Source organism: Rhincodon typus, chromosome 41 (genome assembly GCF_021869965.1).
Source record: "Rhincodon typus isolate 14 chromosome 41, sRhiTyp1.1, whole genome shotgun sequence".
In the NCBI taxonomy this organism is placed as follows: domain Eukaryota; kingdom Metazoa; phylum Chordata; class Chondrichthyes; order Orectolobiformes; family Rhincodontidae; genus Rhincodon; species Rhincodon typus.
The window spans coordinates 6,950,226-6,960,948 of NC_063372.1; the positions used below are offsets into that span (position 1 = coordinate 6,950,226).

The 10,723-nt window shown below is 39.2% G+C and overlaps 1 protein-coding gene across 1 annotated transcript in view; it reads right to left on the minus strand.

Annotated features, from left to right (window-relative positions):
- Positions 1–6: 6 nt before the first annotated feature.
- The window catches only part of LOC109922887 (5'-AMP-activated protein kinase subunit gamma-1), a 31,939-nt gene continuing 21,222 nt past the window's right edge, over positions 7–10,723 (minus strand). Inside the window, exons 7-12 of the mRNA XM_048618956.1 lie at positions 9,725–9,851; positions 5,656–5,821; positions 5,022–5,059; positions 4,788–4,934; positions 2,380–2,473; positions 7–1,486 (exon numbers count right to left, since the gene is read on the minus strand). Of these exons, the coding sequence (XP_048474913.1) occupies positions 1,461–1,486; positions 2,380–2,473; positions 4,788–4,934; positions 5,022–5,059; positions 5,656–5,821; positions 9,725–9,851 (598 nt within the window). The 3' untranslated portion in view covers positions 7–1,460. The remainder of the gene's footprint in view (positions 1,487–2,379; positions 2,474–4,787; positions 4,935–5,021; positions 5,060–5,655; positions 5,822–9,724; positions 9,852–10,723) is intronic.

The following is a 10,723-nucleotide window of genomic DNA, read 5'->3' on the forward strand; positions in this document are numbered from 1 at the left end:
AAATTCCAGCCACAACCACCAATTTGCAAACTACCACCTAATCAGAAGAAAACTAAAATCAGCAAAGAATACTACCATACACACTGCACACAACTGGATCAAAGCTACATCTCATAAATGGTGTAGTGTGAGGCTTGTACACGTTTGCACTCTGGGTCCAACTAGAATCCAAGGTAACAAAAGCAAACATTTTCCAAATTGATGTTCCAACCATCAGCAACACTTTCAACCTGGTGCACCAGCATTCCAGGAGTCTATCATCAAAAGCCAAGCTTCATTCAGACTTTGTTTTGTTTGTAGAAATGAAAAGTAAAACATATTTCTGACACTCAAATCCACAAGCAACAAAATGACTTTAAAAAAATGATCAGTGACAAAAAAGAGACTCCAGCCCAGAATTATAGCATCTACAATCACCATTTTCCTAGGAATGAAGAAATACAATTTATTTAAGTATCATGACAACCAATTTCAAATTTGCTTTTGTCTTCAGACTTTTGAGGTGTTAGGCTGGACATTCTTCCCAGTGGTTTGTAGTTTTGAAAAGCCAAACTCAATTTTGTTTATTATGTCCATTTCAGAACAGGCTCATTTGAAATTAAAAACTACCTTCAATAGCATGTGACTTTAAGTAGTGAAATCATTGCAGAAATTTTCACGGAATTCTGCTGTTGGAAGGTATACTCTAAATTGAAATGTAGTTTCTTAACTGGGTTCAAAGCGGGAGGCTCCAGGAAGGAGAGGCACAGATCCTTAAATTGTTTTAGCCAGAAGTGCAAAAATAATCTAACCGTGCAAACCAAACCGTTAAGATAACCACTTAAAATCTTTTGGTGTGAATGATGCTGCATATTGCAACGTATGAAAGGATACATCAAAAACAGCTGTTTTTTTGGAAGCGGGTGTCTGACAAATCAGGTACTAGATTGTCCAACACCTCAGTCAAAAAGACAATTACACAGTATTCATGTAACCTGTTCTTCAGTAATTATGTTGGCATCGCTCAGAGTTTTAAACAAGCAGTGAATAACAGGAGTAGTTACATAAATTGGACAATATCTAGCATAGAACAGATAATCAAACTTAAATCAAAGTACAAAAAAAAACTGATGCTCAGATAATGAAATAATCAGTCATGTTAATAGACTTCTCAGTTATCCACCTGAGGTAGGATGGGATAAGAAGAACAAAAGATTCAGTTCCTTTGACCTGACCTGCAGTATCATTTCAGTGGGCACAGAAGTCAATGGCTTTAAGTAGAAAGGTGCAGAAACATTTCAAAGTTCAATCAAAATGGAAACGGTGAGCAGTAGCCAGGGTCCTTCTCTATTTTATGTAACAGCGTTGCAATGGTGAAAAACATTGTGCCGCCATGGGTGCATATCCTTAGACAAAAGATTTCCAGGCTGGTGAGGACTCAACGTGGGGATGATCTTACAGGTGCACTTTATACACATCTTTCACTGTCCAAGCTCGGAAGAATTACCTGAAGAGAAAATTAGGGAAACACTTCATGTTTTGTCATTGTGTGCTGTCCGACATGTTAAATGGTCAGTATATTAGGAGCCATGGAGCCTTAATTAAAACTTTACTAAAGCGAAGCAGTGAGAAAAAGTACCGACGTCAGGTACACTGGTTCACATTCCAGGAAAGAAAATGAGGAAGTGTTTCAACAGCCAACTAACCACAGCACTGGAATTGATCTTAATAGACGATGACGAGACAGAACTTCTGTTTTGTACAAGTCCGTTAATATAACTTAATACAGCAGTAACTATTTAGACATCAATATTATACCACAGCAAAGACAACAATATCAATATACTCCTCGATAAAATTAAATGAAACAATAATTTATCACACTGGAATGTGTTCCACCTCAAGATTTCTTTGTGAATCCTTTCTTTCTTCGAATACCATGAATTGTCACTGCCACCACAGTTATTATATAACACACACATACACAATAGAAGATCAGGGCTTAACAAATATCTCCATTACATTAAAAACAATATGAACCAAAATGAATGTGCCTTTTCACGGCTCTTAAAAAAGTGAAACCATTGATTTATGTTGTGCCACTCAATGAGAAAGACATCTTAAACCTGAGCCAAACAACGTTTCTTCTGAAAGAAGAAAATTATCCTAGGCAATCAATATCTAGGCAAGCACAGTCTGTCCATGCTCCTCAGTAAGAGGAATGAATGGGGCGCACTGAGTGGTTTCAGTATGGGTTAGTCTGTCTCCAACAGGGTGGAACACACACTCAATACGATTCCAGAGGTTGATAATACACCTATGTTCAAAGGGATAGAGATCAAGAGCCACAATTGCATTCTTGCTTGCTTTTAACAATTGGATAATATAGAGAGTATATACCTCCTCCTGTCAGCACCAATGCCTGTAGAATATCAGAGAGCGAGACAATCCCCTTTACCACATCATGATCATCAACTACCACTAACCGATGAACCTACAAACAGGAAAAGACCTGATAAGTAACAAGTAGCTATTGTGAAGAATCTCTGAAATAGATAAGAAAACTGGTTAATTTCATGACAAGTTAATGCTTTTAGCAATAGTTTACCAGCTCTTTTCACTAGACTAAAAATAAAAGTAGATTTCACAAATCTTAACAGTTCAGTTCAATTTCTATTCTGCCACTACCCTCCCCTCCCCCACCCAACTGCCTCAAGGTAGCGACACATTGCAGTGCTTTGGAGGAAGGAACCATATGTGGGCCTCCACAATGCAGAGGATACTGGGCAGATATTAGATTTTCAAGGAGAAAACCAACAGATTGGAACTGGGAGGAACAACCATGGCTAAGCTTGGGAGCTACCAAGTTGCTTTGTTTTTATTTTCAGTTCATCAGTGCTGGAAAGGATGTGCTTCCTGACTAGCTGTAACCTCCCATGGATACATCTGTGTAAGGCAGTATCACAAATCTTCAAAGATAAAGAAACTACCGTCATGTTGGGGCTTTGAAATTTGAGATTTTACCACTTGCTGCTCAATGAGGTGAAAGATACCTACGCATGAGTTTTAACTTCAGTTATTAATGAGGCATTCTTTTTGCTATGCTGCTGGAATGGCTGCTCTGTTGAAGTCTCCAACAAAATCAACAATGTTCTCTATTGGTACATCAAAGCCTAAAAAAACTCAAAGATTTAACCTGAAATTTCACAGAAAGGAAAATGAAATAAATAGAAACCAAAAAATAAATCTCACTTCTACCACAACAGAATCTGGAAAAGAGACTGCAATATTTATGCCTAATACTAAAGGTGGAAAGAGTACTTGATTTTTAATCAAGAGTTTCAAACAATAATGGACTTTCCACCTCTGGTGCTGTCTTATGTAGGGATTCCTTCTATCACAACAAGTTATCAACGGGATCCTTATGGACGGTTTGTTCCTGTGCTCAGAGACATTTTAGGTGGGTGGTGGGGGTGAAATGAGATTGAAACAGTTTCAGTCTCTCACTTACTCAAATTAAAAATTGGGGAAAAAAATTGAAGTTTGATTTCCTATAAATCCACTAAAATTGCTAATACATAAGGAAATGTAATCACAGAAGCCAATTATTTTGTGCACTGGGTACTTCCTTTCAGAGAAGGAAGAAACAAAAACTGCAAATACAACAACTTGCATTTACCTATCCCCTTTAACATGAGAAAATATCTCAATGCACTTCACAGAAATGTCAAAATTCAATATGAAGCCACCCAAGGAGATACTAGGGCCAAAGAGTAAAAGCCTGGTAAAGTGTGTTACATTTTAAAGAGTGTGTTAAAGGCATATAACAAGACAAAAATGCACAGTAAAACCAAACAACTGCAAAATGAAAAGTGATTTTGCATTTTGGATGCAAACCCATCAGCTCGGTTTTGATGAAAAGCCAATGCCTGGAATATTTGTCTTATCGCTTGACAGATATTATAGTGAAGGACCACCATTTTCAGTTTACTTTAAATAAAGTACAGCCATTATGTGTTATTTCTTCCACTCATGCTGACACCCTTCATTTGCAACACACCAAATGGCAATTAACTCATGATGAAAAACAAAGCTTTCCTATTTCAGTTTTTGGACAGAAGGTCAAAGCACACATCTCACAGCAGCACCTCCATTTGGAACCATGCTTGTGATGCTCCTGCTTGTAGATTCCAGTTGAAAAGGGTTAATGCAACAGCAGCAGTAACAAAAGCAGCTGGTTGTCTTCAACGAGCTTCAATTTGCACCAAATTTTACAGTTTTCTTGGAGCAGTTTAATAATGAATTAGCTCGTTAAAACAAAAATGCTTGAGTGTAAGAGCTCTTGCAGAAAGAAAACGTGCAGGCAACAGAGCTGCTGAGGATGTGGTGTGCACAATTTAAAATTCTCTGCACCACTTAGGAGGTTACTGCAAAGGCTCAGTGCTTGCCCCAGTGATTCAAACCTGGAAGATCCCAAGTTCAATTGCCAGTTTGTATTGTGGGAGCTGGGAGTGACCAATTTTGCTCCCAGTGCTTCCAGATGGAGTGGGAGAGTGAGAAACAAGCCAGGGTTTCCACTCCTACCCACTATCCAAATGACCGTGTCTACAGTCACACAGAAAGAGTGATGAACTGGAAGTGTCCAGTGGTCACAGGACTATATTCCAAAATAATTAGCATTTTCTGGGGAGGAGGCAAGTGGGTGAATGAAAAGACAATTTAGAACAGGGCTGATATGCCACTGACCCATCATTTTAAGCAGTAACGGATTTATTAGTTGTCTTTTTAAAAAGTTCCTTTTCCTGTACCTCTGCCTCCACAAGACGGTTGATAATTGTCTCGAGGGTTTCATGCTTGTAACACTTCAGTACCCCTTCGAAGTACTGAGAGCGGTGCAGCAGCGCTTTTGTTACAGTAATATCCAGGTTGTTGTAGGTCTTTTCTGCAGCAAGGTTCTAAAGCAGAAACATTTAATTAGGGAATGGTCTCAGAGCAATAGGGAAGAATATTTGAATATATAAATGCTGCTGCAAGATACTTACAATGACGTCAAATTTAGAATAGATATCCCCGACTCGCCCTATAGATATAGGGAAAGACAGGAGCATGGTTAACATAACACATTGGAAATAGAATATTTAGGTGCAATTAAATTGAACAGAGCAAAGAATTTATCTGGCTTCTTTACTCACTAGCAAAATAGTAAGCAAGTGAATCTCTCTGAACTAGAACTGTCTTCACTATTCAAGTGGTGTAATGTAGATGTTCCATAAGGAAAGTTACTGTTCTTATGATTTATCCATTTAGGCTAGATTTGTTTATCCCAGCAGAGAAAGATAAACTTGACTAAATTGCAGTCAAATGCACTGAGGCTATCCAGTCTGTTTTCACCTTTTGACTGATAATCCATATTGATGCAGATTTTACTGTCCTGACCAGCCAACCTCAACAAGTGATGTTTAACTGTAAATAAAGTATTTATAAAAGAAAAAAAGTTAAAAGGGCATTGAAACCAAATTTCACTACATTAGTAAAAACTGCTTGGTTATTCTTGAGAAATTGTGGTGTTGATCGACAGTTACCGCTAACCTTTGATGTGATCTGCTCTACTTGTGTGAGCTAGTGGCACAACCAAGTGTGCTGAGATGGCCAATGAAAATAAGAATTTAATTTTACCAGATTCATCCACAACAGGCAACGCAGATACTCTTTTTTCCACAAAGATTCCCAAAGCCACATAAATGGGAGTGTTTTTGTTCACCACTGCAATGTTCTTGTATGTTCCAATGTTCAACTCTTCCAACGTTTTAGACATGAAATCTGGTTTGGGCATCTCTGAGATCTACGATAATAGGTTAAGAAACACAGCAAACACTTACATAACATCCAAGAATCAAAACAAATGGAGTTAGGCCAACTGACAAGCATAAAGTTGCAAATGATTTTGAATTAGATTTTTAAATGTACTTTTCGAAAGTAACACAATAAAACTGATGCAGCTTTCTATTCCTCAATCTGGAATAAGCCTCTTTCTACCTCCCCTCTGCCCACCAAATAGCAAAGAACCTTTTAAACCTGCCACTGCAGCTCAGTAGCAGGCTTTTTAACCACAAGGTTCTGGGTTCAAGTCCCATTTCAGGGCTTGAACACCAAAATCAAGTCTAGTGCAGTACCTGCTGACATCGCCATAAGGCGCTCAGCTCAGTGCACGTACCCCTGCCACTACTGCTGTGACGTCATTCTGTCTAGTTCGTTGATATCTGCTGTGCTGATTTGGTTGCCACCATGTTCATTTTGCTGGCTGGGTGATTCACAAAGCATGTTGCTGGGTTGTCAGGTCATAGCCTTACATTTATTTAGTCATGGCTTTTATTGCCTCATCGTACTCCTCACGTCACTTGAAACATATGATTGTCATCAGGCTAGAGGGAGACAGTTATTTGGTCCCAATATAGGCTCTGGATAAATCTCAACTTTATCCTGTTAATATCACATTTCAGCAATACGCTTACTAGCTTTTAGCAAAAATCATGGTCTATGAAGACTAGGTAAATATTCTCATTTACTTCTAGATATTTATCAAAAATTGTTGCTAGATTAAATATTCCCTCTGTTGTCCCAACTCCAGGTCTGTGTCCAGAGGGTGCTTCACCAATTTCTGGTTCAAATGTGTTAATATTTCTTTCAATTACGATTTTCAAGATCATTTTAATAAGATGACTTATTAAGTTTATAGCTCCAAAATGACTGCACACCATTGCTTTCGGTTTCTTAGGTATTTTCACAAATAACGAATATCTGAAGTCACATGGAATATACCTTTTGGTGCGTAATTGATCACAGATTTCTGTTATCACTTCTCAGTCTGTTTCTCCAAAGATTTTTACATATTCTGTTGTATTTTTCCATCTGTGCCTGGATCTTTTCCTGCATTCAGTTTCAAAGCATATTTTACCTCAGGCATAAGATTTAGCTCATAGTTTGCTTCTATTGCTATAGGTCTCCCTTGGTTTGGATCATTGTACAATCCATTTGTATATTCTGTCCATCTTTTTACTGCTGTGTTCCTTTTAAACAACATTTTGTTCTCCAATGGACCTACATCTGTTATTCTCAGCATGTCAAAGATTTCAATTCTGGGGGTTAAATTCTCATTTCAGGATTTCTTTCTAGCATTAATGCTTTGTCACATATCTCATTACACCACTTCAATTTAGCCTGCCAACATGCATTCTTGATTGTTTCAACATTGAAAAGAAAGTCAGGGGTGTTTCTTTTCTTTGTTCTTCCTATCATCATTTCTTATCTCTTTTACTTTTCTGTTGTTCTTGGAATTCCGTTTGTTCAATCCACAATCCAGAGATGTTCACATTTCGTTTTAACTTGAAGAGCAAACGCCTCCGACATTGTCACCCTTCAACATGTCGAAGTCCAAATGATTGTACGTCATTTTCTTTTTGGTGTTTTAAGTTTTGCCATAAGGAGACAAAGTGATCCGAATTAATATCTACATCAGATACACAAGAACGTTCTTTATACTGTTTCTAAAATGTTGTTTCACAGACAGAATATAATTTGATTTCTAACATTCAGAGAATCAGATAAATGCCCGGGGTAAAAATTGGAGACAAGAACATAAACTTGCGATATGCTGATCACACAGTACTACTTGCAGAACCAGGAGGCCCTACAAAATATCACATGTCAAGTAAAATTTAGAAGTGTAGAATCTCTATTGTTTTTGTCTTTTTGGTGTTCGTACTTAACGGTAGTTAGAAGGAATACATTAGAAGAAAGTAAATTAGAGATTGACATGAATGCTCTCAGACCGGAACAAGTAGATATCGTTCATCCTAACTGGACAAACGATACAGAAGTTAGGAGGAGGAGGAGAAGAGACATGATGTGTTAACAACAGGAAAACTCAAGCTTGAAACAAGGGGGTTAAAAAAAAAAACTTAAGATGCTACATTCTATCCACTTTGCCATCGACCGCAGAAACCTGACAAGGTAAAATCTATGGAAGAAAGTAGAAACCTATGAAATGTGGATGTTAAGACATATGCTAAAAGTTTTATGTACAGATTATAAGTTAAAAGCAGAGGCACCTGCAATCACAAGAGGAAAATGACTCTTAAAAAGTGATGCTGAGTAAAGAAAACGTTGGTATTTCAGCTGTTTATCAGAGCTGATAAGCTAGAGATCTCTTCCTAAGGGGAAAAAGTGAAAGGGAACAGAAAGAGGGGTTAACCTAAGCAGAATTGGATGACAGATGTCACAGAGCAATTGTAGAGGAGCTACAGTTGATTCGTAAGGATGGTGCAAGACAGACAAGTGCGAAATACCATGCCAGCACGTCACCTGGCAGGAGTGGACACAAGTAGCAGCAGACAGATTTGAATAATGGAAGAAAATAGATGGGTTGATAACCCCTTCCCATCACTCAAGCCTGGCTGATATGTCTGTAGAAAAGTCAGTGATCTAGACCATCTTTGTTGAAGATAAAATGGAGGAGGGCAGTTATCTAAAAGGGGTGGCACTGTGGCTCAGTGGTTAGCACTGCTGCCTCACAGCGCCAGGGACCCAGGTTCGATTCCAGCCTTGGGTGACTGTCTGTGTGGAGTTTGCACATTCTCCCAGTGACTGTGTGGGTTTCTTCCGGGTGCTCCGGTTTCCTCCCACAGTCCAAAGATGTGTAGGTTAGGGTGGATTGGCCATGCTAAATTGCCTGCAGTGCCCAGGGATGTGTAGGTTAGGTGGGTTAGCTGTGGGAAATGCAGGGTTACAGGGATAGGGTAAGGAGTTGGGTCTGGATGGGATGCTATTTGGAGGGTTGGTGTGGACTTGATGGGCCGAATGACCTGCTTCCACACTGTAGGGATTCTATGATTCAAACTGCAATGTACAGGTTTCAAATTAATTTACACGTGGGATAGCTCTACAGAAGGTCCGTGGTGCAACACTTCAAGGAGCTCTAAATCTAATAAGTATATTCCAGAACACTGCACAAATGCTAACCAATTTTGCCACCTCACGAGATAGGCAGTACAAAGCATAGAGCTGAAGATCAGAGGAACATCTTAGTGTTTAGATGATGTACTGTGATCCTAAAGATATATTTCCCAATGAGTTCAAACAATTTCTAACAGCAACTAAGGCACTAGTCAAATGAGAAGAATGCAATTATTTGACCCCAACCACCAGAGAAACTATTCAGAATCTCTGATATGAACCTGCACAGTTGCAAAAATCACATATTGCTTTACTTCCCCAGCAACAAGGCTAACTGAGCTTAATAATGGATTGTTTTATCCAAAGCTAAAGGGAAATAATATAACACAAACGTTTCTGGAGACAACGTGGGAGCTCGGCTTACACTGCAGTATAAAAGAGTTCTCTTGGTAGCCCTGTGCTTCAGGTTTAGAAGAAATTTTGCTCAGTGATGTACCCTTGCCTCTAAATAATGAAAGAACACTAATGCCATGACACAATTTCAATGGTGTTACTTAATTCCTTAGATGCCAAGATCAGATCTCTGATGCAGCAGTACTCATTAATGAGCCATATCAGAATGAGTTCAGTGAAAAATGATTTAAATTTCAATGTTACTTCTGCTCTAAGTTTAAAAACCGCTAACAAAAAAGATGAGACCCAAAGCTTTTGATGTGTGGTTTCTGACATTTTAAAAGTAGGCTCTTGTGTGGGTGACCAAATTCACCTTGCTTTTCTGGTCTGAGATACTTACAAAGAGTTTGAGAAACTTCAGGATGCGCTTGTGTGTTAGAATGTAGAGTGTGTTCCCGGTCAATGGATCGACGACTGGAAGACGGTGAATTTTGTTCTTAATTAGTGATGAAACTGCATCGTACAAGCTGCAATAATGAAAAAGATCGAGAAGCATGTTTTGGCATCGCACGACGCAAGGATTCATTTAAGTTCAGAATGGTCATTACAACTTTTAAAGCATGGACGAATAAAAATTAGAAAAGGGATTTCTCATCAAGAATAAATAACATTGTAATCAACTAGAATTAGGACAGGAGTTTCAGGACTATGACACAGTGACAGTTAAGGGTCAGCAATATAGTTCCAAGTCCAAGTGGAGAGAGACTCGGAGGGAACTTGCAGATGGCTGTGCTCCCATACATCTGCTGCACTTGGCCTTGGAGGTGGCAGTGGTTGCAGGTTTGGAAGGTACTGTCCAAGGAGTCTCAGCGATTTGCTGCAGTGCATCACTGGATGGTATATACTGCTGCCGCTGTGTGTCGATGATGGAGGGACTGAATATTTAAGATGGCGAATGGTGTGCCACACGTCTATGCTATCAGACATTGACTTCAGTAAGAAATGAAAGAATACAACCTAAAGCCAAACTATTTTACACTGATCCAGTCTAATTAAATTTTGATGCATAAACTCAAATACAATCTTAAGGGTTTTCACGTTTTAAGTTACCTTACACTCTGCTTTGAATTATTTTTCTCTTCCACATACTCCTAAAAAGCAATCTAAAAACCAAGATCCCTCCCATCCTGCATCTTTGGTCTCTCTCCCCATTGCCTCCCTCCCTACTCCATTCCATCCCTGGCCTCCCTGCTTGCCCTGATCCCTCTCATTCCCAGTGTCCCTCCACATCCCACCACCTCGTCCTTGGCCTCTCTCCCTACCCCATCCCCAACCTCTCTCCCTCTTCACTTCACCCCACCTCCTCCTGTTCTGGCCTCGCTCCGAACTCTTCCCCCAC